Source organism: Benincasa hispida, chromosome 11 (genome assembly GCF_027475165.1).
Source record: "Benincasa hispida cultivar pf3 chromosome 11, pf3_genome.v1.1, whole genome shotgun sequence".
Classification (NCBI taxonomy): Eukaryota; Viridiplantae; Streptophyta; class Magnoliopsida; order Cucurbitales; family Cucurbitaceae; genus Benincasa; species Benincasa hispida.
In genome coordinates this window covers 80,493,944-80,520,239 of record NC_143488.1, presented here as the reverse complement: position 1 = coordinate 80,520,239, position 26,296 = coordinate 80,493,944, and the positions used below count along the sequence as shown (strand labels likewise).

Genomic DNA, 26,296 nt, shown 5'->3' with positions numbered 1-26,296 from the left:
TTCTAAAGCACTTTCGTTTCATTATCAATTCTAAATGGTATATAATTCTCAAACAAAGCAAATACACGAGCCATGTATTAGTTCAACTTAAGGTTCTTTGTTTAAAGTATGTTATGTTTAATGTTTGTATTTTTTTAAACTAAATCAATGTTGGAACATTTAAATTTCATTCCCTAAAATATTAAGTTTGTTCTAAAAGTTAGATGTTTGAATCACTACCCCTACATGTTGTTAAACTAAAAAAAAACCCTATTATTTAGTGAAAAGATTGTGGAATTTAAAAGTTTTAAGTATTTCTAGTACTTCTTTGGAAGTTCTTCTGATCTAAGGTTTAAGTTTTCCCAAATAACATTTTACTGTTATTGGACTATGAAATACGTAACCAAATATGAAATTTACTGTTATCGTACTAAGTACTCCCAGATATGAAATTTCTTTCTGTGTAACCTATAAGCCCCCCTAGAAGAAGCAACAAAGCAAGTGGCACCCTAAAAAATAGGAATGGCTTCCATCCTAATGGAAATTCTTCTATTTTATAATAAGCCAAATATTACCATTAAAAGGTATTTTTATCACCATTTGCTATGAAAATATATCCTTCAGTCTTCACAATGCATAAAGGAGATAGTTCACGTGAAAAGTTTGAATGAATTATTGGTGTTTAAATGGTCGTATATCTTTAATATCAAAGCCTATAAGATAGGTCTTATTGTTCGCAAATGTACATATTTTATCTCACTGGGAAAATAGCCCTTTACTTTCTTCCCCTGAATGTCTAGGTTAACGACATTACCAAAACGATGAGTCATTATGGGTCACAAGCACACAGTAGCCTTGCTACAGTAGTTTTAGGGCTAATCTGACAAGCTATATATGGACTTTACAGCTGGAAATAAAGAGCTAATCTTACATCAAGTTATTATACCTTCTAAGAATTTGAGCTATCTAATGAAGGTTTAGACAAAATTATAAATAGTCATCAAACTGTTCCATGAATAAATTCATACCAGTTACCATTAATCCAAAGATGGAATGTTAAGACAAGATGGTTAGTCCATTTTATTTTGCAGTATACATTCATGGAATTGCATGTCTCTCTTTCTTGTCAAACGTTCTTACGACCTTTATGCAGTTTAGTGTATAAAATGTGCAGTGCTTTCTTGTTTATGATGGTTAAAGATTTTAACTTTACGATACAGGTGATGAATGATTTGGAGTCTTGTCGTGAAGAATGTGAGGTACTTAAGCAAAGTTTGAGAAGTTCAGAGGAGAATGAGAGACGGGAAAAAGAGTGCAGGTTTTTTTCTGGACTTTCTTCTCAGTTGTATCTTCAAAGGGTTTGGTTGATCATGCATCTCCTTTTTACATATATTAATTGAAGCCTCAAAGTTAAAAGGTGGTCTAATCTGTTACTTCGTTTAATAATATATGTAGTTACTTCGACAATGAAAACTTTGTTTCTAATTAAAAGATATCCAACCATACTAATTGTTATAAATAGAGGGCTGTTATGTATTAGCCCTAAGGATATTCTAGTACTTTTTCTTTGCCCTAGTATGTATTAAGGTTTCCTACAAGTCTATATGCTCTCTCTTGTATTTAGATAAGAAAAAGAATAATAAAAAAGTACTCTTCTATCTGGTGTTTTTTCCCTGTTCTAGGGTTTTCCATGTAAACATTGTGTCTTCTTCTTATTTCAATATGGTATCAGAGCATGGTGACGAAACTCTAGCCATTGTTGATGAAAATCAACCTGTGGTCTATCAATCTTCACCAACAGAAGCAGCCGCCACCGCTGCCAATGCAGCCCATACCGTTGTCGTGCAAGCAGCCGTCGATCATTACCTTCAGACAACACTGTCTTTCCTTCTCGGCCAATCGACGTCCCAGCTAACTGCAGCTGCCAGAAACCCACCAAAGCTTCCCTACCCAAGCATCGGTCTACCAGATCCCATCCGCCCAAGTGGGCTTTTATTGAGCGCCAGCCCACCGAACCCAGCCCATGCCGGAAGCCACTCGACTGCTGTATTTACGCCGGCGTTGCACTACCCGAGCGCCAGCATCATCCAGCAGCGCCAACCCATGTTGAGCGTCGCACTTCCGTCGATGACTCTTTACCTGAGAGCTGGTGTCATTAGCAGCGCTGATAGTCTCCACAGTGGACAACAACCATCTTTACCCGACCGTAAGCGTACCTTTGAAACGGGAAAGTCCTCATTTTCTCACAGTGGACAGCAACCAGCCTTCTCGGCCAGCAATGGTGCTTCGCGTTCGATGGGCTTATCTCCAACGGTGGTCCAACAACAATTGGCTAGTCTCCAACAACAAATTGTTGCTCTTGGAGCAGCTCTTGGGCCAGCTACAAATCTCCAACCAAATTTTGCAAATTCAGATTTATCCTCAAGTCTATCGATGTATTCAAAAAATCCGATAACCACCTTTCCTACTTTGTCTATAACAAATGTTATGTTTGGTTCTATAGGAATTTTTGCAGTTTCATTGCAGGAGAGAAACTGAATGGCCATAACTACTTTTCCTTGTCTTAATCCATTGAGCGGCGTCACAAGTTTGAATATTTAACTGGTGAGATACCAAGACTCAGACTAGGAGATCCACAAGAGCGCATTTGGAAAGGAGAAGACTCTTTACTTTGTTCGTTGTTAGTTAACAGTATGGAACCATAGATAGGAAAACCCTTACTTTATACTGCAACTGCTCAAGATATTTAGGGTGCAGTACAAAAGTTATATTCTAAGAGGTAGAATGCATCACGATTGTACACATTGAATAAACAGGTCAATGAGTGTAAATAAGGAACGATGAATGTGACTTCCTATTTCAACAAATTGTCTTTACTTTGGCAGGAGATGAATCTATGTCGTGAAATTGTCTAGAACTGTCCGTGTGGTGGAGTTTAGTGTTCAAAAATTGAGGAAACTGATCGTGTTTATGACTTTCTTGTTGGTTTGAATTCCAAATTTGATACTGTGCGTAGTCGAATACTGGGACAGAGATCAATACCTTCCCTCATGGACGTCTGCTCTAAGGTTTGTTTAGAGGAGGATAGATCGAGTGCCATGAAAAATCCTATAGTTTCTTCCACAGATTCTGCTGCATTTAGTGCAAAGTCATCTGGGCTTGATGGTGACAAGTAGAATAGTATACTTCCTTCAGTATGTGAACATTGCAAGAAGCCTTGGCATACTAAGGATCAGTGCTGGAAGTTACATGGTTGTCCTCCGAATAGTAGATGTCGTCATGATAAGTCAAATTCTGGTCGAGCACTTGTGAGTGATTCTACAAATGGTGCTTCTGAGTCTCAATCTCAGGTGAATAACCAGAATAACTCTGGTACTGTCAGAGTCAGTGCTATTATCCGGTTAGGTACGTTTCAGTCCTTCAGCCTTCTTAGTATTAAGTAAAAAACCGTGGATTCTTGATTTAGGAGCCACAGATCATTTGACTGGCTCATCTGATCAGTTCCTTCCATATTATCCAAGTGTTGGTAATGAGAGAATTCGGATTGCCCCTTTGCTCTTGTTGCGAGAAAGGGTAGCTGTGTTGCATGTCTCGAAAATGTCATACAACTTACTATCTATCAGTAAGATTACTAGAGATTTGGATTGTCAAGTTGTATTCTCACCTGATACTATTTCCTTTCAGGATCTGAGCTCGGAGATGACGATTGGTACTGTCCGACACGATAGGGGGCTCTATTTCCTTAATGTCGATGCTTCCTCTAGGAATTGTTATAGAACTAGTTAAGTATCTTCTTGCTTTCTGAAAAGGATTATATGTTATGACATTTTCGTCTTGGTCACCCAAGTTTTCAATATATGAAATATTTATTTCCTCATTTATTCCATAATGTTGATGTCTCTTCCTTGTCTTGTGATGTGTGTATTCGTGTTAAACAACATCCGGTCTCTTTTCGATCCCAATCTTACAAACCATCTCAGCCTTTTACTCTTATCCATGGTGATGTTTGGGGTCCCTCAGACATCACTACTTCTTCTGGGAAACGTTGGTTCGTGACCTTTATCGATGATCCCTCGTCTTACTTGGGTGTTCCTTCTCACTGATAAATCGGAAGTATCATCGATATTCCAATAGTTTTATACGACTGTGGGGACTCAGTTTAACATTAAAATTGCCATCCTTCGCAGTGACAACGATCGTGAGTTCTTTAACATCTTCCATGATTTTTTGGCTTCTAAAGGAATTGTCCATCAAAGTTCTTGTGTGTATACTCCTTCTTACTTATGGGGGGATGTTGTTCTGACTGCAGTGCATCCTATCAATCGAATGTCTTCTCGTGTTCTCCAATTTCAAACTCCTCTTGAGTGCTTCAAAGAGTCATACCCAGCCACTCATCTTATTCCTGATGTCCCTCTTCGAGTGTTTGAGTGCATTGCCTATGTCCATACTCATGGTCCTAACTGCACTAAATTTACCCTTCGTGCTTAGATATGTGTCTTTATCGGGTATCCTCTTCACCAACAAGGGTATAAGTGTTACCATCCATCCTTATAGAAGTATTTTGTCTCTATGGATGTCACGTTTCTTGCGCATAAACCTTTCTTTCCTATTAATCCTCTTCAAGGGGAGAGTACTAGTGGAGAGACTAATTGGTCCACATCTTCAATTCCTATAGACTTGCTTCTTGAACCCATCTTTGTCACGAATGATAGTGTCCTACCTACTAAATAGGTTCCTTGGATAATGTACTACAAGAAGAATCTCAGAAAAGAAATAGTGCCACTTGTTGCTTCTCCAGCTATGGTCCATGAATTGGAACCAACACCAGCTCAAGGTACTCTTATTTATGGTAATATTAATATCTGTGTTGAGGATTGTTATAATTCTATAGTTAGGGTTTTCCATTCTTGTAAATATTTTGTGATATTTTCCTTTTCTATGCTTTGTACACTTGTATATATTCATATCCTTGGTGAATGAATAGAGTATTCTGATTCTTTCTCAAACCTAAGAGTTTTACATGGTATTAGAGCAACCTAAATAAACTGGTTTTGTGAACCTTAGGGTTTGAGAATTTAGAACCTGTTTGTGATATGTTTAGGGTTTTGTGGAGAGGTGAGTTTACACTTTTGCTCATAGTCGTCGTTAGCCGCCGCCGCCGTCAACCGTCGTCTCTGCCGGAAAAAAAAAGGCCATTCTTTCGACACCGCCTAGTCCGTCGAGGAGCCCAGCCGCCGATCTACAAAACCCCAAAGTCCGGATCTCATCTGACCAGCGCGTGGGGCTCACGTGCTGCTTGTTCCAACTTGCCGTCCGTCCACGCGCCGGTGCGTGTAGGCGCGTGCGCCATCGATTTTGGTTCGTCTTTTGTCGGTTTCCTCAGTGTTGTTGACTCTTCTTGGTGGTGTGTTTATTTGGGATATATGGATATACTCATTGCTGGTAAAGACATCTCTTCGGTAAATTAGGTTTTGATTTTCTGTTGTCCGGTGTCTATTTTTTGAGGTAATAGTTGATAAGAAACCAGTAATGTCTGAGATTGTTCCTATGGTGTCAAAAATAACTGAACACAAGTTGAATTGGTCCAACTACTATTCATGGAGATTAAATCCAGGAGGTGTTGTTTGCTATTATTGTCATAAACCTGGCCATACGAAACGTGAATGCAGAAGATTGCTGAATAAGGGTCAGAGGATGCCATCACCCTCTGCACACGTCGCCTCTACTCCTGATAATCTTGACAAGTCAATTACGATTTCTGCAAAGGAGTTTGCTAAATTTCAGCAGTATCAAGAGTCATTGAAGGCATCATCTTCTACTCCCATTACGACCATCGCAAAGACAGATAACATTTCTAAATGCCTTCTTTCCTCCACGTCAAAATGGGTCATCGACTCTGGTGCTACAGACCATATGACAGGTAACCCCAATTTATTCTCTAACCTTTGTCCATCTACCTCTTCACCTAACGTCACTATAGCCGATGGAACCTCCACTCCTGTTTTAGGATCAGGAACTGTCTATCTCACTGAATCAATTTCTTTGTCATCAGTTTTAAATTTACCACATTTCTCGTTTAATTTGATTTCGGTCAGTAAACTCACTTGTGATCTTCATTGTTGTGTCTCCTTTTTTCCTGGTTATTGCTTATCTTAGGATCTTACGACGAAACAAACTATTGGTAAAGGGCGGGAATTTGGAGGTCTTTACATCTTTGAACCATAAACACCTACGGCCATCACATGCTCTAGTGTGTCGTCTCCCTTTGAAGATCATTGTCGTTTGGGTCATCCGTCTATCTCTGTGTTGAAGAGCCTTCGTCCACAACTTCAACATTTGTCTTCTTTAGATTGTGAGTCATGTCAATTTGCTAAATTTCATCGTTTGAGTTCGTATCCTCGAGTCAATAAACGAGCTAGTGCTCCTTTTGAATTAGTCCATTCTGATGTTTGGGGTCTATGTCCTGTTGAGTCCAAAGGAGGGTTTAGGTATTTTGTTACATTTGTCGATGACTATTCTCGTATTACGTGGTTATATTTAATGAAAAATCGTTCCGAGTCACTTTCTCATTTTTGTAACTTCCATGCTGAAATTCAAACTCAGTTTAGTGGTGCTCTTAAAATCCTACGGAGTGATAATGCTAAGGAATATTTCTCTCATACACTCAAGTCTTATTTAGATGCCCATGGCATTCTTCATCAATCTTCTTGTGTCGATACTCCATCTCAAAATGGGGTTGCAGCGAAAGAACTGTCATCTCCTTGAGACAGCCAGAGCTTTGATGTTTCAGATGCATGTTCCAAAATCCTTTTGGGCTGATGCTGTTTCCACAGCTTGTTTTTTAATAAATCGCATGCCCTCTTCCATTCTTAAGGGTGAGATACCTTTTCGTACTTTATGCCCCAAGCAACATTTGTTTCCCATTCCACCCAAAATATTTGGTTGTACTTGCTTTGTTCGGGATGTTCGGCCTCAGCATACCAAGGTGGATCCAAAGTCCTTAAAATATTTTTCCTTGGTTATTCCCGTGTCCAAAAGGGGTATCGGTGTTATTGTCCTAGTCTAAATAAATATTTCGTCTCTCCTGATATCACATTTTTTGAACATACTCCATTTTTTTCATCACCGTCTTTCTCTTCGAATAAGAGTCGGGGGGAGTATAAGGAATTAGAGGATGATTTCCTTGTCTACACAGTTATTTCTCCTTCCGATCCTCTTCCTGATTCATCTCTACCTGTGGCTACCTCTACTCTTCCACCCACTGTTAAGGTTTATACTCGACGACAACCTCCTTCAGTTCCATACCCTATACCAGAGTCTTTTTCGTCATTGGATCCAGAAACGAGTGATGATCTTCCTATTGCTCTTCGTAAAGGTAAACGTACATGTGCTCATCCTATTTCTTCTTTTGTTTCATATAACCATTTGTTGCCTTCCACATGTTCATTCATTGCATCCTTAGAGTCTGTATCCATCCCGAAAACTATTCATGAGGCTTTGTCTCATCCTGGTTGGTGTACCGCAATGGTGGAGGAGATGACTGCCTTAGATGATAATTGTACTTGGGATTTAATTTCCCTCCCTACAGGAAAGAAGGCTATCGGTTGCAAATGGGTGTTTGCAGTTAAAGCCAATCCTGATGGTTCTGTTGCTCGGTTAAAAGCGCGCCTTGTAGCGAAAGGCTACGCATAAACTTATAGTGTTGATTATGCTGATACTTTTTCTCCAGTAGCAAAAATGGCATATGTGAGGTTGTTTATTTCATTAGCTTCAATCAATCATTGATCTTTACATCAGCTTGATATTAAAAATGCATTTCTTCATGGTGATCTTCAAGAAGAGGTGTATATAGAGCAACTATCAGGGTTTGTTGCTCAGGGGGAGAATGGAACGGTGTGTCGCCTTCGTAAATCCTTGTATGGATTAAAGTAGAGCCCATAAGCTTGGTTTGGTAAATTTAGTCAGGTGATTGAAAGCTTTGGAATGCGGAAGAGCATGTCAGATCATTTAGTCTTTTTTAAGAGGTCTGTGGGTGGTGCCATCTTGTTAGTCATATATGTGGATGATATTGTGATTACTGGTGATGATGTTTTAGGTATCCAATCTCTAAAGACCTTTCTTCATAGACAATTCCATACAAAAGATTCGGGTATGTTAAAATACTTCTTAGGAATTGAGGCAATAAGAAGCAAGAAAGGAATTCAATTATCACAGAGAAAATATGTACTTGACTTGTTGACTGAAACAGGAAAGCTAGGGGCTAAGCCATGTAGTACCCCAATGATGCCCAACTTACAGCTCACAAAAGATGGAAAATTGCTAAAAGATCCTGAAAGATATAGGAGGTTAGTGGAAAAACTTAATTACCTTACAGTGACTCGACCCAACATAGCCTATTCAGTAAGTATTGTGAATCAGTACATGTCATGGCATGCTCTACAGTTGATCATTGGGCTGCATTGGAACAGATTCTTTGTTATTTGAAGGCTGCTCCCGGGCGTGGTTTATTATATAAGGATTATCGTCATACTAATATTGAATGTTTCTCAGACGCCGATTGGCCAGGATCTAAAGAAGACAGAAGATCAACCTCAGGGTATTGTGTTTTTGTTGGTGGTAATTTGATTTCTTGGAAGAGTAAGAAGCAAAATGTGGTGTCACGTTCAAGTGCAGAATCAGAATATAGAGCAATGGCACAATCTGTGTGTGAATTGATTTGGATATATGAACTTCTTGTTGAGTTGGGATTTGAAATCACCACACCGACAAAGTTGTGGTGTGATAATCAAACAACATATCATATTGCGTCTAATCCAATATTTCATGAAAGGACTAAACATATTAAAGTTGATTGCCATTTTGTACGTGAGAAAATTCAACAAAGGTTGGTATCTACAGGATATGTGAAGACTGAAGAACAATTAGGAGATATCTTCACAAAAGCATTGGATGAAAGACGTATCTATGTAACAAGTTGGGCATGATTAACGTATATGCTCCAACTTGAGGGGGATTGTTATAATTCTATAGTTTGGGTTTTCCATTCTTGTAAATATTTTGTGATATTTTTTTTTTATGCTTTGTACACTTGTATATATTCATATCCTTGGTGAATGAATAGAGTATTCTGATTCTTTCTCAAACCTAAGAGTTTTACAAGGGTGATATATGTGATATGAGTGAGAATGACAAAACTTCTGGTAACACTGATGCTTGTATCGAGGGTGATATGTGTGATGTGGATGTGGTTGGGAATGACAAAATTGATGTGATAACTCTAGGAAATGACAAAGTTGCAGGTAGGGATGAGTCTTTGGAAGAAGTACTAGAGGATGAGACTCTGCCGCAGGGAATTGAGTGTGATCATTATCCTCTTATTGATGAGGGGTCTGACAAAATAGAAAGTTATGGTGCCTCTCTTGATCTACCCATTGCATTGAGAAAGGGTACTAGGTCTTACACTAAATATCTCATGCATAGCTTTCTATCTTATTGTAATTTATCTCCCGACTTCAGGGCTCTCACTATGAGTCTGGATACAGTAATGATACCAAACATTATACATGTAGCAATGGAGGTTCCTGAATGGAAGGTTGCTGCAGTCATGGAAGAGATGAGGACTCTTGAAAAGAACAATACTTGGGATCATGTTGCTCTTCCTAAAGGGCATAAGACAGTTTGGAGCAAGTGGGTGTTCACCATAAAGTATGTTTGATGGAACTCTTGACAGGTACAATGCCAAATTGGTTGCTAAAGGGTTTACTTAGACTTTTGGAATAGACTACTCAGAGACTTTTTCTCCTTTAGCGAAGCTAAATACAGTTCGAGTTCTCCTTTTAGTGGTAGTTAACAAAGACTGGCCTCCATCAACCCGATGTGAAGAATGCGTTTCTAAATGGTGAATTAGAGGAAGAGGTTTATATGGGCCCTCCTCCTGGTTTTGAAGCTCAGTTTGACCATCAGGTGTGTAAACTCAGGAAGTCTCTGTATTGTTTGAAACAGTCTCCAAGAGCTTGGTTTGACAGGTTCACTACCTTTGTTAAGTCCCAAGGTTATACTCAAGGGCACTCTGATCACACCTTGTTCACAAAAAGGTCAATATCGAGGAAGATTGTTCTTATTGTGTACGTAGACGATATTGTTCCGTCAGGGGATGATACTGCTGAGATTATCAAGCTTAAAAGGAAAATGACCGAGGAGTTTGAGATTAAAGACCTTGGAAGATTAAGGTATTTTCTAGGAATGGAAGTGGCAAGATTAAGAGAGGGGATTTCTGTTTTTCAACGGAAATATATACTTGATTTATTGAAAGAAATAGGTATGATTGAATGTAAACCTATTGATACTCCTGTAGAATTCAACGCTAAGCTGGGTGATTCTGTTAACAAAGTTCCCATCAATAAAGAGAGATACCAATGTCTAATGGGAAAATTGATTTACTTATCCCATACTAGACCAGATATATCCTACGCCGTCAGTGTAGTTAGTCAGTTTATGCAGGCACCTTACGAAGAACATATGAAGGCTGTAAATCGAATCCTGAGGTATTTGAAAACTACTCCAGGTAAGAGTCTGATGTTCAGGAAAACCAACAGACGATGTATTGAGGTGTACACTTACTTTGATTGGATAAGATCTGTTATAGACAGAAGATCGACATCTGGGTACTGTACTTTTGTGTGGGGTAATCTTGTTACTTGGAGAAGTAAGAAGCAATGTGTGGTTGCTAGAAACAGTGTTGAAGCGGAATACATAGCTATGAGTCTGGGAATATGTGAAGGAATCTGGTTGAAGAAAGTTCTGTCTGATTTCCATCAAGACAGTGATCTTCCTATGAAGCTCTATTGTGATAACAAACTAGCGATAAACATATCCAATAATCCGGTTCAACATGATAAGACAAAACACGTGGAAATTGATAGACACTTCATCAAAGAAAGATTGGACAGTGGTAGTATCTGTATCCCTTACATTCCTTCTAGTAAAAAAGGTTGCTGATATTCTCACCAAAGGGTTACTCAGGAAAAACTTTGATTCTTGTGTTAGCAAGTTGGGTCTTGTTTTGATATATATTTATATTGCAATTATAATTAGTTGTCCTCTATCGTAATTTTATATCTCCTAGATTAGGGTTTCTTAATTGGTTATATATATGTATCTTCAATCGATGGTTGCTACTCACAATTAGCCTTTGCGTCAACTTGACATTAAGAATGCTTTTCCTCATGGTGATCTTCAAGAGGAAGTCTATATGGAGCAACCATCTGGGTTTGTTGCTAAGGGGGAGAATGATAAGTATGTCGCCTTCGAAAATCTTTGTATGGACTGAAACAAAGTCCTCGTGCATGGTTTGGTAAGTTTAGTCAAACACTCGAATGTTTTGGTATGAAGAAGAGTATGTCTGATCATTCTATATTCTATCGAAAATCTGACAGTGGTATTACTTTGCTTGTTGTATATGTTGATGATATCGTTATCACTGGAAATGATGTATCAGGTATATCCTCTCTCAAGACCTTTCTCCAGAGTCAATTTCATACCAAAGATTTGGGGCCATTGAAGTATTTCTTGGGTATTGAAGTAATGAGAAGCAAGAAAGGTATTTACCTACGTACTTGATTTATTGTCTGAGACAGGTAAACTAGGAGTCAAACCATGTAGTATTCCGATGATACCAAATTTGCAACTTACAAAGGAAGGAGAATTGTTTAAAGATCTTGATAGATATAGAAGATTAGTTGGGAAGTTGAAATATTTAACAGTGACATGACTTGACATTGCTTATTCTGTGAGTATTGTGAGCCAGTTTATGTCTTCCCCGACTGTGGATCATTGGGTTGCAGTTGAACAAATCCTATGTTATCTAAAAGCTGCACCTGGGTGTGGGATCTTATATAAAGATCATGGTCATACAAGGGTTGAATGTTTTTTAGATGCTGATTGGACTGGATCTCGAGAAGATAGGAGATCAACTTCTGGATATTGTATTTTTGTAGGAGGGAGCTTGCTGTCATGGAAAAGTAAGAAACAAAATGTAGTTTTTCGTTCGAGTGCGGAGTCATAATATAGAGCGATGACACAATTTGTGTGTGAAATAGTGTGGATACATCAACTTTTGTCTGAGATGGGCTTCAATGTTAATGTGGCAGCTAAACTATGGTGTGATAATTAAGCTGCTCTCCATATTGCATCCAACCCAGTATTTCATGAACGAACTAAACATATTGAAGTGGGCTGTCATTTCATTCGCGAGAAAATACAAGAAGGGTTGATATGTACAGGATATGTGAAGACTGGCGATCAATTGGGAGATATCCTTACTAAAGCAGTAAATGGAGCAAGAATAAGTTATTTGTGCAACAAGCTTGGCATGATTGACATATTTGCTCCAGCTTTAGGGGGAGCATTATGATATGTATTTATATTGTAATTATAATTAGTTGTCCATTATCATAATTTTGTATCTCCCAAATTAGGGTTTCTTAATTGCCTAATTTTCAGCCTGATTAAGTGAATAAGATCATTATTCTCTCTGAAACTATGGAGTACAGGTTTTATTGATATCTACTCCCCAACTTGAGGGGGAGTGTTGAAAATAGAGGGTTGTTATGTATTAGCTCTTAGGGTATTTTAGTATTTTTCTTTGCCCTAGACTGTATTAGGATCTCCTACAAGTCTATTTATACCTATGCTCTCTGTTGTATTTAATAGAAAAAGAATAATAAAAAAGTACTCTTTTATCATGGTTTTTTCTCCCTATTCTAGGGTTTTCCACGTAAATATTGTATCTTCTTCTTCTATCAATACTAATAAAGATGCTTAGGTTCTTTTTAGCACTTGTATTATGTACCGCTATAACTTGTATACGATACCTTTCTATTGTTATCAATCCAAGTCTTAGTTCAGATGTCTGAGAATTTCATTAAGATTGACTTGTGGCACTGATTTAGTGTAATTTACTTAAAATTTGTTAATTGAATGTGTCTTTTTTGTTCTGTTTTTGTTTTAATTTCTTAGGCAATGATATATTAAAGCATCTGCATCACGTTGTATTTGTATTCGTGCTTCTTATGCTCGTTATTCTTATCATCTATAAAATATTTTATGCATTTGAAGAACAGGTGAAGTATGTTATGTTTATTTGTATTTTGTTAATTTTGCATATTTTGTTGCAGTCAGAAGAAGCTAGATGTCATAGAGAGCCTAAAAAATGAGAAAAATATAGCTAAGATTGAAAATGAAGCGACTCAGCAAGTAAGTTCGTTTACTTTCAGCACTTCTATGGATGTAAGCACGATGGGATGTTACCGATAGTTCAAACTAATATTTTCTTGACTTTCCAACTTTCTGAGGGGGGGAAAAAAAGAGACAAGGGCATACAAACTAAATAAGCCCACAAAAGGGAGCACTCTAAAAAAGGATCTTCATTCTCCGATTAAGAAGAACATGACCAAGCGAATAATTACAAAAGAAGCTCGTCACTGATGTCCAAAGGTTTAAATCTCACAAGGAACCATACATCAAAAGATTCCCTCTCCATACTTCTAAAATTTCTATTATTTCTCTCCTTCCATAAACCCCGCAACATGGCGCACACCCTGGCTGATTAGCTGAGATTGTCTAACAGGTTCTTTGGTGATTTTTTTCTTGTGGATCATCTCTTCTCAAATAGAAAATTTACATGGTCTTATGATAGGCCAAAATCAAGAACGTCTATGCTAGGAAGCATATGCATGAGGATGCATAGGCACTCTACATGACGAGAGTTCGCTATTTTTGAGGATCCTTGAGTTAGAGGGGTGAAGTGGACATTGTGCAAGTAGGGTATATACGTCGTGTAAAATGGCCATATTTTGGCTATCTTGTTAAGGAAGAGAGATCACAAAGCTCTCAAATTCTTTGTCGGCACTGCACCTTGTACCCTTTTCTACTTCTCAATATTACTTTGTAGAATTGATAGCTTTTGCTCTAAAGGTTGGATGGATAATTTTAAAGAGGTGAGGTCACTGAGGTGAGACAATTGTTATGTCCTAGAGTTACTTTGGGTCACAAGTCTACCTATCTAAACTCCGTGCCCTTCCAACCCCCTTTTGATTTGAGAACAAGTAGATGCCCCACCCTACTTCCAGTTTCCATCTTTTTTTTGGTTGTGTCACTCTTGGAGGATCGAGAAGGATTTTACATGGTTATGATGAAATTCTATTTCATTTTCCTCCTTTATAGGAGGTGTTTATTTGGCAAATTACTTTATTTGTACTTTCTTGAAAAATGTGGCTGGAGCGAAATAAGGAATGTTCTTGAGAGAGGGTCTTATTTTTTTATTTTTTGATCAATCAATTAATTAATTAATTTTTTTAATTGATAGAACTTTAATTGAGAATGAATAAAAGAATACAAGGGCATGCAAAAATAAAAGCCTAAGTGCTCCAACTATACAAAATAGAACCTATAAAATAATTACAAAAGCTATGGGTTTTAGTGATTATCTTTCTTCTCCTATTCTTTTTATTTGGAGTCACTTTCTGTGATTTTGTTTGCTTTTTTTTTTTCAAGGATCTTTTTTGTTCACTTTTTTGGCTTCTTTTGTTCTTGACCTTCATTTCTTAGTTTCTTTCTATAATGTTATCGTATATTCTTTCATTTGTTCTCGATTAAAGTTATTATTTACAAAGAATAAAATTAAATATATATACATTCAAACGAAATATCCAACCAAATTGCACATTTGAAAAGAAATGAAAAAGATTGGAATCATTCTAGTTTTGTTCAGTTCGTTTTGGACATCTCTAATTAATGGTACACGTGAAGCTTCATTTGATAAAGCTACAAATATATGTTTGAAGAACCAATAGGAACGATAAATAATTTATACCTCAACTTTGGTGGTGTAATTGTGTGAACTTTAGGTTTCGGGTGAGATAATATTTGTAATTAATCGCACGTTTTTTCCTCTTTCAGAATATTAGAAACCAGCTGCTTCTCGTAACAGTGGAAAGAGATAATTTGATGATTCAGATTCAAGATCTGCAAAGTCATTCAACTGAAGTGGAATTGCTGAAAAATAATACTAGCGAGATGGTGACGACACAACTTGCCTGTTTTTTATTCCTCTCTCGTTGAACCAAGTTTTCTGAATAGTAGACATGCTATATCGATGAATTTAATGCAGTTAAGAGGAGCAGAACTTCAAGTGGAAAAATTGGCCTCGAGAATTTCCAGCTTGGAAGTCAAGATGCATGATGTAAGTTCTTGACCATATTGAATATTTTTAAATAGATATCTAGAATTTAAGAGGTTACATTTCAGAGATTATATTTTATTTGTTCTGAACATTTGTAGTGTTACTGGTGGTACCGGGTAGGAAGTATAAAAAAAAACTAGATGCTAGATCTATGGTGTTAATCATCTGAGTTTTTACACTAAAAAGGGGTTCTCTCCAAAATTATCGGTTATGGGTGGACACAGATGAAAACGCCCTTCACATTTATCGTTGCCGTTGCAATCTGATTAAATTCTTTGAGATGATGGAATGAAGATTGATAATTTATTCAAGATGATTAAATTCTTTGAGACCCCTTTTAGGATTAAAGGTGCATTGGCCAAGCCTTAGTGATTTTTGTTAATTTAAGGACTTCAAGGTTGCTGGAACTAGCCCTAAGAGTGGGTTGTAGATTTGAAACACTTCCCTTTTCCTAAGAGTGGGTTGTAGATTTGAAACACTTCCCTTTTCCTATTTACAGATTCCTATGGGGAAATCCCAAGAAGTAAAGTTTTGTAATCCTATTTCGTAGAGGATCATGAGGAAAGTTGACGGACGTTTTCTTGTGAATCAAATGAATTATGATATAAAATGGTGGTTGCATATGGGAAGAACAGGAAATTTGGTTGGTTCACGTAATTGAAGGAACCTTGCTGTTCAAGAAGCCTCTGGCAGTACATTTTTAGGCCTGTAGGCCATCTTTAAAAGATTCTCTTTTATTAGGGTAGGCAATGGCAAGATTATATAGATTAACCTTCAGCTCTAAGATTTTCCACAGGAGTAGGAAATTTGTATCTTGCCGCTATTTTCCTGAATCTAGTACATATTACATGTTGACTGATTTCCTTTTGCTTCTACTCTAGTTTTGTGAGCTTCTAAAAGAAAGCATATGTATCTAGAGTTATTATCTTATCTTGATCAAGAATCTAACATGCTTGTCAACAGGACGAGGTTCAGAACGGAAAAGAAAAGGCGAAGCTTCGATTGAGACTACGAGGAACTCAAGCAAAGTTGGATGCGTTCCGCATCAGATATCAGGAAGCATTGGATGAGTCTGATCTCATGCATAGAAAGTATGAGAAGGCTGCTAAGGACTTGAAGGAAAAGTTGGCTTCTAAATGTACTGAGAACCTTAATCTTAGAAAGCAGCTTGCTTCCGTACAAGTACTATGAAGGTAAATATTTTGTTTGTGTGTATCCATAATATTGAATTATGCTAACCCTTTAGCTCAGGTCTAAGTCGTCATCAAACTTTTTTTTTTTTTTTTACAAGGTTGTAACTTTATTGACAGTTTATATCAGTCATTGTCATTAGGTTATGTTATTGTAGGTTGAGTTATTATTTTTCTTGCCAAAATTATTGTATATACTCCTTTTGTAATTGCTCGAGGGGGAAAAGTTGTTTCTACCTATCTTTTATCTTTTAAGATAAACTCCAAAAAAGAAAAAAATACCCAACTTTATTCTCTAAAAAATATCCATATTCTTTCAAAGATGACGATATTTTAGTGACCTATCCATTAAAATATTGAGAGAAAATTGGATGTGGAATGATGTGGTTAGAGGTGTTCAAATAACCCGACAACCTGAACAACTTGGACTACCTAATCCAAAATGTAATGGTTGGGTCGTGTGTTGGCTAAAAAAATATAAACCAACTTGAATTTTATACATATATATTTTCCTTTGTTTAAAGTTTGATTACTTTGTATTGATTATTTTTTGAATTTTTAATACTCTTTTAAAATTTTTATGATATTTGTCTTTGTTTAAAGTTTGCAATAAATATCATAGATATTTAGTATTTAGCATTTGAATTTTATGAGATTTTAGTTATTAGTCATGTATTGTATGTAAATTTACATATTTTTAATTAAAAAGAAAAATAAAGTTATAACCCGACAATCCAAGGTTGGATTGAGTTGGAGGCTCTATTTGAGTCTTTTAGGTTGTCAATCTAACAAACCCGAATTTTTAGATTGGTTCAAAAAATACTCTCAATCCAATCAAATCCAATCTACAAAAAATACTCTCAATCCAATCAAATCCAATCTAACTCATATATATCCTTAGACGTGGTAGTCTCAATTTTTGTTACAAGTCACTGTACGATATTTTTTTTATCTTTTGACTAATACTTCATAATGAATTAAACATGGAGCCAAATGACCATTTTGGCTTCTTTACAGCTTGACCTTTTCCATTCAAATGAAGATGACTTTTATTACTCCAGTTTGGATTCAAGAAAGTTTAAAAAATGATTTTAAATCTTGTGATTTGAAATTTGAAAAATGATTTTAAATGAATTATTACATTTGGAACATAAATTCAAAATTTTGTGTTTGGATGATAACCAAAAAAAGAAGAAATTCAACCATTCTAATTAAACAATTTTCAGAAAATGACAGTAATTTACTTTTAAATCCGATGAAATTCTACAAAGTTTGGCCATTCTAGTCAAACAATTGTTTAAGTAAAAAGAGGAATTGAATTCACTCCATAATTTAAATCATTCACTTTCTTACAATAACAAATAATGGAATTCATTTCATTTAAAATCTCTCCGGATCTTCTAAATAGGTCTATGTCAACAAATCTTGTCATGTCTTAACTTAAGATAAACATTCACAATCTTCTTGTTTTTGCTTTGTCTGAATCGAATCTAATATTTGTTGTTTTTGCAATTGTTTCCAAATAAGCATCCATAATCTTTTGTTGTTCTTACTATGACTTTTCAACCACCAAGGTTTTTTTTTTTAAAAAAAAAAATCGTAAGTGAGATGATACTTTGTAGAGTACCGTCAATTTCCTTTTAACGACTTCTTGAAGAACAATGAAGCTCGATCAAAGAACTTTTTTGAGAATGTAGGTTTACAGGTTAATCGAGGATCCTAACTCCAGGTTCGATTTTCTTCTTTCCAACTCGTTGTTGGTGCTAATACCGTTATTGACCATCTTTAGGTTCGAAATTTCTTTCAAAATACCCATAACCTACGATTTTGTTTAAATTTTCCAATGTCGCATATTTGTGTTGTATGATTGTACTTATGTTTATTTATGATCTCAATCACTATATATTTTTAGTGTTTTTAGGTCAAAATCTAGGTTATGATTTTAAAAAATATGTATTTTTTAAATAAATTAATTGTAGATACTACTTGAGTATTTTTGTAATCTAATAATTAATAATTAATTAAATCCAAATTAGCTTTGCTATTTTTCATAACCTAATAACATCTTAGCTATTTTCTAAAATGAAACTTAAAAAAAAAAGGCTATTTCTCTTTTTTCCAAGAACCCTTTTAGTGTTAAATTTTGGACAATTTTATCCTTGGTTCTATTTGTTTATATCCGTTTTTTATATATATTTTCCAATTTACGAAGCTTGATTCATGTTCGGAGGGAGAAAATGCATTTAATATATATTTTTTTCTCATTTTCAAAATACATCCAACATGATTTTATTTTCCATTTCACGTATTCCGATGTCTTCTTCATTTTTCATGTTTGATTTTTGATATTATGTAATATATTCTATTGCTTATTTAGAGTATTATTTGTTTTCATGTAATATATTTCATTATTTATTTGATATGCATATATCAAGTATTTTGATATGTATGCACTTCTAATATATTCCCTCAATGACTAATATGTATGTCATTCTAATGTAGTTTTTATATAATAATCTAACTTATTTGAGTTTATCTATTATAGTTCATTGTTCTAATGTATATTTGAAAATAACCATGAATCTAAATTATGGTGTATACATATGATATAATAACTTGAAATATAAACAATGTCTTTAGTTATTTTGCAAATATATACATCATATTATATTCTACAAATTAGATCAAATTATTTAAAACAAACAAAATTTGTGTGAGTTCAATTTCTTATGGTAGGGCTCTAAAATGTATTAGTAATCTTTTCTCCTAAAATATATTCGAATGCATATTTGATATATATGGTGAGGGAACGGTATGAATTAACAATATACGATAGAATATCACATACTAACTATATTTAAACAACAATATATATTAACACGACAATAGTAGATAGTATTGCAGTCGTATTTATATATATAAGGAAAAATAGCTTTTAGTTTATGATATTTCAAATTGGTCATTTTGTTCTCTAAATTTTAAAAAATAGGCCCACTCTAAAAAAAATCTTCAAATTTAATATGAAAAATATATAGATGTTGATATGACAAGATGACATGGAAAAAATATATTTTATTAGTCTTTCCTTTCTTTCTCTCTCTCCTCCATTATCAAATCTTTCTTTTTTCTTTCCAAAACAATAATCCTAATGAAAACCAAAAAGGGGGATTACTGAAATTTGAATATGAACTCAAGAAGAGACCAAAAATATGAAACCCAGCAATGAACTCAGCAAACCCTTGGATTTCTCCAACTGGGTCTCTCTCAATCTGTTTAAAATGGCTACCATTTTCTTCCTTACCTTTACAATCGCCTTCTTCTTCCTCCGAGGAGCTCGCGATTGTATTGCATTTTCCTGGTTCAACTCTCACCCCAAACCCCCTCAGCTCACCCCTTTGCCCAAAATCAACTTCGATTCGATTCGATTCCATCCCCTGCCATTACATCAAATGTTCAATGAAACCCATCAATTACGTCTCTTGTTTTCTTCGTTTGTTCTTGAGTCCATTCAAAATTCAGTAATCTCCTTTTAGGATTAGATGAAGGAGAGGGCACCAAAAAAATTGGTAATGGAGATGGGGGAGAGACGACCAGAGAGAGAATGAAGAAAATGAAAGAGGATGAAGAGGGAGCGAGAGAGGGAGATAGAAAACAAAAGATTAATAAAATATTTTTTCCATATCATCTCGCCATGTTAAAATTTATACATTAAATTTAAAAATTTTCTTTAGAAAGTGATATTTTAAATTTATTTTTGAAAATCCAGTCACTAAAATAACTAATTTTAAATTTTAAAGATTAAATGTACATATTCTTCCAAATTTAAAGACAAAAAAGTTTTTTATATATATGGATTATTTGAAATAAAGCCATAAAACAATCTATATCCTGATCAATCATTGTTTCAAAACAATAACAAAAAATGTAAATAAAAAATATATAATACACAGCCTCCCACTGGTTAAAGTTCATCTCAGTGTAAACCATGCAAGAAGAATATAAAAAGAAATTAATAATTGAGATGAGTGCGGTTCAAATGCAATAAAAAATTAAATTTAAAACTTAACCAGAAGATAGTGAAGAGAGTAAATAATCGAGTTGAGGGTGTGAAGCTTTAACGGGAAATCTCAAGAGAAGCGCCACCGTCACCTGAACCGACCATCACGCCACCGTTGCCAGCCACCTGCAACTCACACCGCCTAGAAGAAGAAAAGGAGAGAGGAGAAAGAAAGAAGAAAAAGAAATGGAGGTCCAACAATTTTTCCTTTTTCCTTTTCCTTCTTTTAAAAAAACATGGGTACGAAACCCTAGGCTATGTAGGCGGAGAGACACAAAAACCTAGATTTATTTTTTTTACTATTATTTTAATAAAAATCATGGATAATGTATTAATGGTAAATTGACCCAACATAACTATTTATGAAATAAATTGAATATAGAAAATAATAATGTAATATAGGCCTAGAATTAAGATCTTCTATATAGAAAGCCCAATAGACCATGGATAAACATTTGAATCTTAAAACTTTAAATATGGTACCAATTTCTCTTAGTTACGTACTTATATTTTAAAATTTTAATTAATCTTCGATAATTTCTAATATGATTTTTAAATTTAGAATTGAATTTAATATGATTTTTAAATTTAAAATTTCATCCCCATGAAATAGTTTGAAAATAATTTACGAGATAAAATTTAACCAATCAAATCGAATCATCTAATTGTCTATATCTCACGTGATGTCAAATCAATCAATATTTACCTAATAAAAATGTAAACTAATCCATTCTCGTCATTTAAAATTTTTTTATGAAATCAATGAGACAAATTCCATGACCACAAAATTCTAACTCTCTAAACTATCAAATTTGTAATTTAATTTAGCCCCGATCAATCATTAGCGATACTATAGTAATCTTCATGCCTATTAGATAAATTAAGATTGTTGTCTACTTGTGCCAAATTGCCTATCTATCTTACCACATTTCATAACAAATTAATTAACAATTACGTAACAATATTAATGGAAAATTCCAAAGTTTGAAGACGGTTGAAGAACTAAATTTGTAATTTAAAGAGTGATTCAAACCGTTGAGGGTAATCTTATTCTTACCATTGATATACAATTAATCTTAAATATTGCGAATAAGTTTGTGGATTAATTTTTACGTAGCCACGATTTCAATTTCATCAAATTGAATCAAAGAATAAAGGGAAACTTGTACCTCTCACAAGTGATATGAACTCAAACGCAATGCATTAAAATTCCAGTACAATCACTTATCAAACTTTTAACAACTAAAAGTCCATAATTTCAATTAGATTTAAATCGATTAAGCATTAGCTACACAAAAAATAGCTACGGTAAGGCTTAATTCATCTCTACAGCTCATCTCCTTGAAGCAGGTAAAAAAAAAAAAGGAATCTTCTTCTATTATGGTTACACCAATATACCTAAAAACTCTGCTGCATCATACTTTCTGAAATAATAACTAAACATATGAAACAAGATAGTTGAAACTTGAAGCAACGACTTTAAATCTTAACTGGATGCATAGTTGTAAGCAGGATTTCACCCTATATTCCATTTCTCTGCCAAATCTTTGCAAATATCCGCAATACAGCAACTAGCACTGAGAGGATATTCAGAAACTGCACAAATATAACAGGAAAAAATGTCATCAAATTAAGGATTCACGGCCAAGCTAATGGATTTAACTTCATCAGAAATTTATACTGCCCAAGAAGAACAGTAGAAGTTTGAGCAATTTGCCAACTAGTCAAAATGTTACAAATATAATGCTATATCACTCTACTATATCTTTGGAGGTGCTTTTTAAATGGTTCGAACTTTAAAACCCTTCTACCTTAATGCTTATGTTTGACTACAATTATAGAAACCGTCCTTGAAACAGCCAAAATAATTTAGAAGTGCATTTCAAAGAAGTAAAAAGCCATTGATACTTGATTTGTAACCTCCATCCTTATTCTGGGGGAGATAAACTTCATCCTTAATTTGTCGTGATACTTAACCTAATTACTTTCTACCCACATTCTTGTCCTAATTACTTTCTACACACTTTTCTGCCGACTTATCTTTATACACTTTGTGTCACCCTCACTTCTTTCTATGCACAATTTTTCTTGCTAATCTCTGTTCACAGTTTTCTACATGGAGATTTCTATCTCATACTGCAAATGAATCGCTACATCAGAAGTACTAAAAAAGAACTTCTCGAGTTAAAAGTAAACGTACCTAATGTAATCATTTCCTCCCATATAATCACTCGAAATAAACACACAAAAGAAAGCGAACTTACTTGCTAAAAGATCATCGGTGTAATCAGTCTCAATTTTCCCATGAGCCATTGCACCCACCTAATACATTGCAGCAAAGGAAAGTTGTCATATGTTATACACATAAAAATGAAGCATTCAGAAGTGGGAATTCTGCTTAGGAGGTTTAAAGATACCACAAAAACAAGGTCTACATCATCTTCGACAGCATCCAAATAATTTCGCATCTTGACCAACTTGTCTGAACTATGCGAGAAGCCTGATATGCAAGAAAACAGTATGGAAGTTTTCGTCCAAAGCCCAAAACTCACAATGGGGAAAGAGCATATAAAAGCTTACCCATTTTACGAGAATTTGCAGGTAAGTACTGAGTTACAGGATTCTTTATCACCCGAAAGAGTTTCTCACGCTTACCCGCAGCTGTGATGCTTAACTTTTGTAGCAATTGCACTGCAAAGTATTTGGCAAAAGGTCAATGAAAAGAATCATAAAAAAGGAAAATTCCATTGATCACAAGACACCCAAATAGCAGAGATGTCCTGCCAAATTAGAACAAGCAAATCCACTTACACATAACTCCATAAAATCGTTTCTGCGTCCTTGGAAGACGAACGTATGGTTTAACTTCAATTAATAAACCTTTCTCAGTTTTCACATAAACAGCTTTCAACCTCCCAGCCTTTGCAATTCGGCTATCGAATATCGCCAAAAGAGCCTGAATCATTTACATTTAATATCACTTCTGAAACCCAAATAATCAACATATCAAATTCCCTCTCCCCTTTCCATAAAACAATTCTTTATCCAATGGGAAAATGAACAGTGAGCTACAATACAGCTACTTACTTGATGCAGGATATCAGGTCTATAATCCCCCGGATTTCTGTTATTTTTTCTCAAAAAATTGGAGTGGTCATCAGAATTCAACAGCTGGTAATTCTATACGCACGAAACATGGAGAATCGATAGTTAGCTTCTTAAACATCATAAAAAGCATAATAAAACCCAGTTAAACGGCTGAATTGAATGAAATCCTAAAACTCCAAAGCAGCAAGTGAAAAACGGTACCTACCTTCCCAACTTTGGCAACCTCCAATGAAGCTCTTTCGAGGACGAAGATGACACCCGCATGTTTATCACTGTTGGGGTCTTTTGGAACAATAGGAATACCTTCAAGCTCGTGGAAGTCTTCCTTGGGTGGTTCCTCGTCAGGTTCGTTCTCCGCCGTAGGCTTCTTGGCTGGAACCGTGGATTCTCCGTCATCGTCGTCTCTGTCGTACTTCTCCGACTTCTTTCTCTTCTTCCCCTTGGCCGCAAATGGTCGAACCATGGTTCGTTGGGGCTGGAACTTCCTTGAAGGTAGCCGAAGCTTAGCGCTAAAACCCTTGAAATGGGAATGTAAATCGTTGAAACTTTTTGAAAGCAGCAGCAGCAGCCACTATAGAGATTAGAGAGCTAGGTTTATGGGCTGAGCTTTTTTCATTTTTCTTAGGGCTTTGTACATGGAAGGCCTAAAAATAAGGATACATTAATCCATTCAACCTTTCATTTTTTATAAAGGAAGAAAGGAAAAAAAAAAAAAAAAAAAAAAAAACAATGACAGAAAACGATGCCTATTGAATTTTGTTTTTCCATCAATGTCAGTGTCTATTTATAATTTAGACTTTGATTTCACGCGTATATATATATAATTCTCTCTCCTCCATGCATATATTCTTTTCCTTATGCATATTCTCTCTTTCCATGCATATATTTTCTCTCCCAAGAATATATTTCAGATATTCTCGCTCCCCCATGATTCACAGCTATTTCTTCCTCATTCTCTTTTCTTCTTTCGGCAATATGAGTTGCAAATAGAAGATAAATGATGTGGGGTGAGCAGATCTAACGACAAGAGATGGTTGACGTAGGGAAAATTAAAAGCATGGCACGAGACGACACAAATGACATGGGATGAACTGATTGAAGGAACTCTAAGAGAAGAGAACCTTGAGCGGAAGAAAGATCGTCCCAATTCTCATTTTTCATTGAATGTAAATTTTACAGTAAATGAAGGACAAGATATGCATTTACATAAATTACAGCATGCTATATAATTAGGTTTTAGAAACCTTACCTTTGAAAACTTTTCTTCAAGAATCCCTCGAACAATACACGAAGGCCTTGAAGACTTTCTTCAAGATAACCTCGATCAAGAATGAGAACACAACCACAATGGTTTCCTTGGTATTCTCAGATAGAAAACCCAGGAGTGGTAGGCTCTAGCTATTTTGGATTAAGGAAATTTTGTGTAGAGAGGAGAAAAGAGATTTAAAGATTGATCAATAACAATTCCACGAACCCATAACTTTTTTATCTCTTCTTTTTTTCCTCACAATCAATCGATTAGCAGAGAAGAAGAAACTTTTTCTTTTTTTACATGCCAAAAACAACAATCACCCAATGGTGGGTGGAGAGAAAAGAAAGGGAAGGGAGTTGCAACTCCCTCCCTTATTATTAAAATAATAATTAATATAAATATAAATATGATAATTAACTTATCATATTATATATATATAACTTATAGTTTTAATATTGTACTACATACAATATAAACTATAGTTTCTTTTCTCTCTTATATCACATTTAATATAAATCACATTTATATTAAATTTAACAACTATGAATCCAATTCAAAAACTATATTTGAATCTCATTCAAATATTTATTTCCTCTCATTAAGCTATAATGTATCAAACACATTATAATAATGATATCACATATAATTGAAACAACTTATATCATATATGATTAAATCTCTCTATTAACTTACACATATTTCAAATTAATCAAAAGTTGATTCTTAATTAGACCTATTAAGCTACCAAGGGGACCTCGTGGACCTGTAGCTTAAAGCTCCAACGGTACATGAACAATTAATTAAACTATTCACTATCCGTTAACTATCGGGCACTCCACTAAAGACCGACAATTACAATCTTCGCACTACAGATATATTTCTGTGTCCATTGGATATAACCAATCAATAGTACGATGACCCTTCACAAATTACTCGTATGTACAGCTAGGCCAAGTTACCATTTTGCCCCTATAGTTACATCTAACACCTTAAGTATCACTGATCTCTCTAATGAATAATAGATCATAGTCCAACTATGACTAAACCCCTCTTGAGCTAGAAGAAGGTGTGGTGCCACATTGTTCAAGACCTGGAATCAACCCTTAAGGGAGCAATTTATCTACTTATCCCTACCTCGGGGAAGGAGTGAATTCCATCTTGTGTAGTTGTGTTCCCAGCTCCCCAATCAGAAAAATCCCTAAAATGGTAGGCTTGTTGAGTCGGCGATCTGACCACTTTCACCTATACAAATTAAAGGACCACCCTCATAGGCAGGAGTTCACAACTTACTCAGGATTCAGGTCATGTTACCTATGATCATTTTGGTGAAATGTAAGTCTCTATTATGAACGACGTTATATAATGAGATTAAACATTTTGTGATCCGATCTTATACAAACTCCTTTGTATAGAATATTCCCGCTCACATGCCTATATGAATGATTATAAGCAGATCATTTGTAGCACTT

General features: G+C 35.3%; 2 protein-coding genes and 1 long non-coding RNA gene across 7 annotated transcripts in view; 1 reads left to right on the top strand and 2 right to left on the bottom strand.

The window, feature by feature from the left end:
- The window catches only part of LOC120091223 (P-loop containing nucleoside triphosphate hydrolases superfamily protein), a 37,403-nt gene extending 20,753 nt beyond the window's left edge, over nt 1-16,650 (top strand). For 2 of the 5 annotated variants that reach the window (XM_039049144.2, XM_039049145.2), the window contains exons 28-32: nt 1,200-1,297; nt 13,155-13,233; nt 14,938-15,057; nt 15,149-15,220; nt 16,184-16,650. In XM_039049144.2, coding sequence (XP_038905072.1) covers nt 1,200-1,297; nt 13,155-13,233; nt 14,938-15,057; nt 15,149-15,220; nt 16,184-16,411 — 597 coding nt within the window. In that variant the 3' untranslated portion in view covers nt 16,412-16,650. Of the gene's footprint in view, nt 1-1,199; nt 1,298-1,711; nt 1,849-13,154; nt 13,234-14,937; nt 15,058-15,148; nt 15,221-16,183 lie in introns of those variants that run through there. The other 3 variants (XR_016524439.1, XR_016524440.1, XM_090306745.1) reach the window with 2 other exon arrangements.
- A 2,759-nt stretch (nt 16,651-19,409) lies between these two features.
- LOC150032940 (uncharacterized) lies at nt 19,410-20,734 on the bottom strand. The gene is made up of 2 exons (XR_016524441.1): nt 20,478-20,734; nt 19,410-19,844 (listed from the first exon to the last, which is right to left on the bottom strand). It is a non-coding gene; the product is annotated as an uncharacterized LOC150032940 (long non-coding RNA).
- Nucleotides 20,735-21,700: 966 nt separating this feature from the next.
- Nucleotides 21,701-24,238, bottom strand: LOC120091224 (nucleolar essential protein-like protein). Its single transcript, XM_039049147.2, has 7 exons — nt 23,781-24,238; nt 23,555-23,647; nt 23,279-23,423; nt 23,048-23,158; nt 22,885-22,967; nt 22,732-22,789; nt 21,701-22,063 (listed from the first exon to the last, which is right to left on the bottom strand). The coding sequence occupies exons 1-7, from the start codon at nt 24,036-24,038 to the stop codon at nt 21,984-21,986; spliced, it is 828 nt and encodes a 275-aa protein (XP_038905075.1). The 5' UTR covers nt 24,039-24,238; the 3' UTR covers nt 21,701-21,983.
- Nucleotides 24,239-26,296: the final 2,058 nt, after the last annotated feature.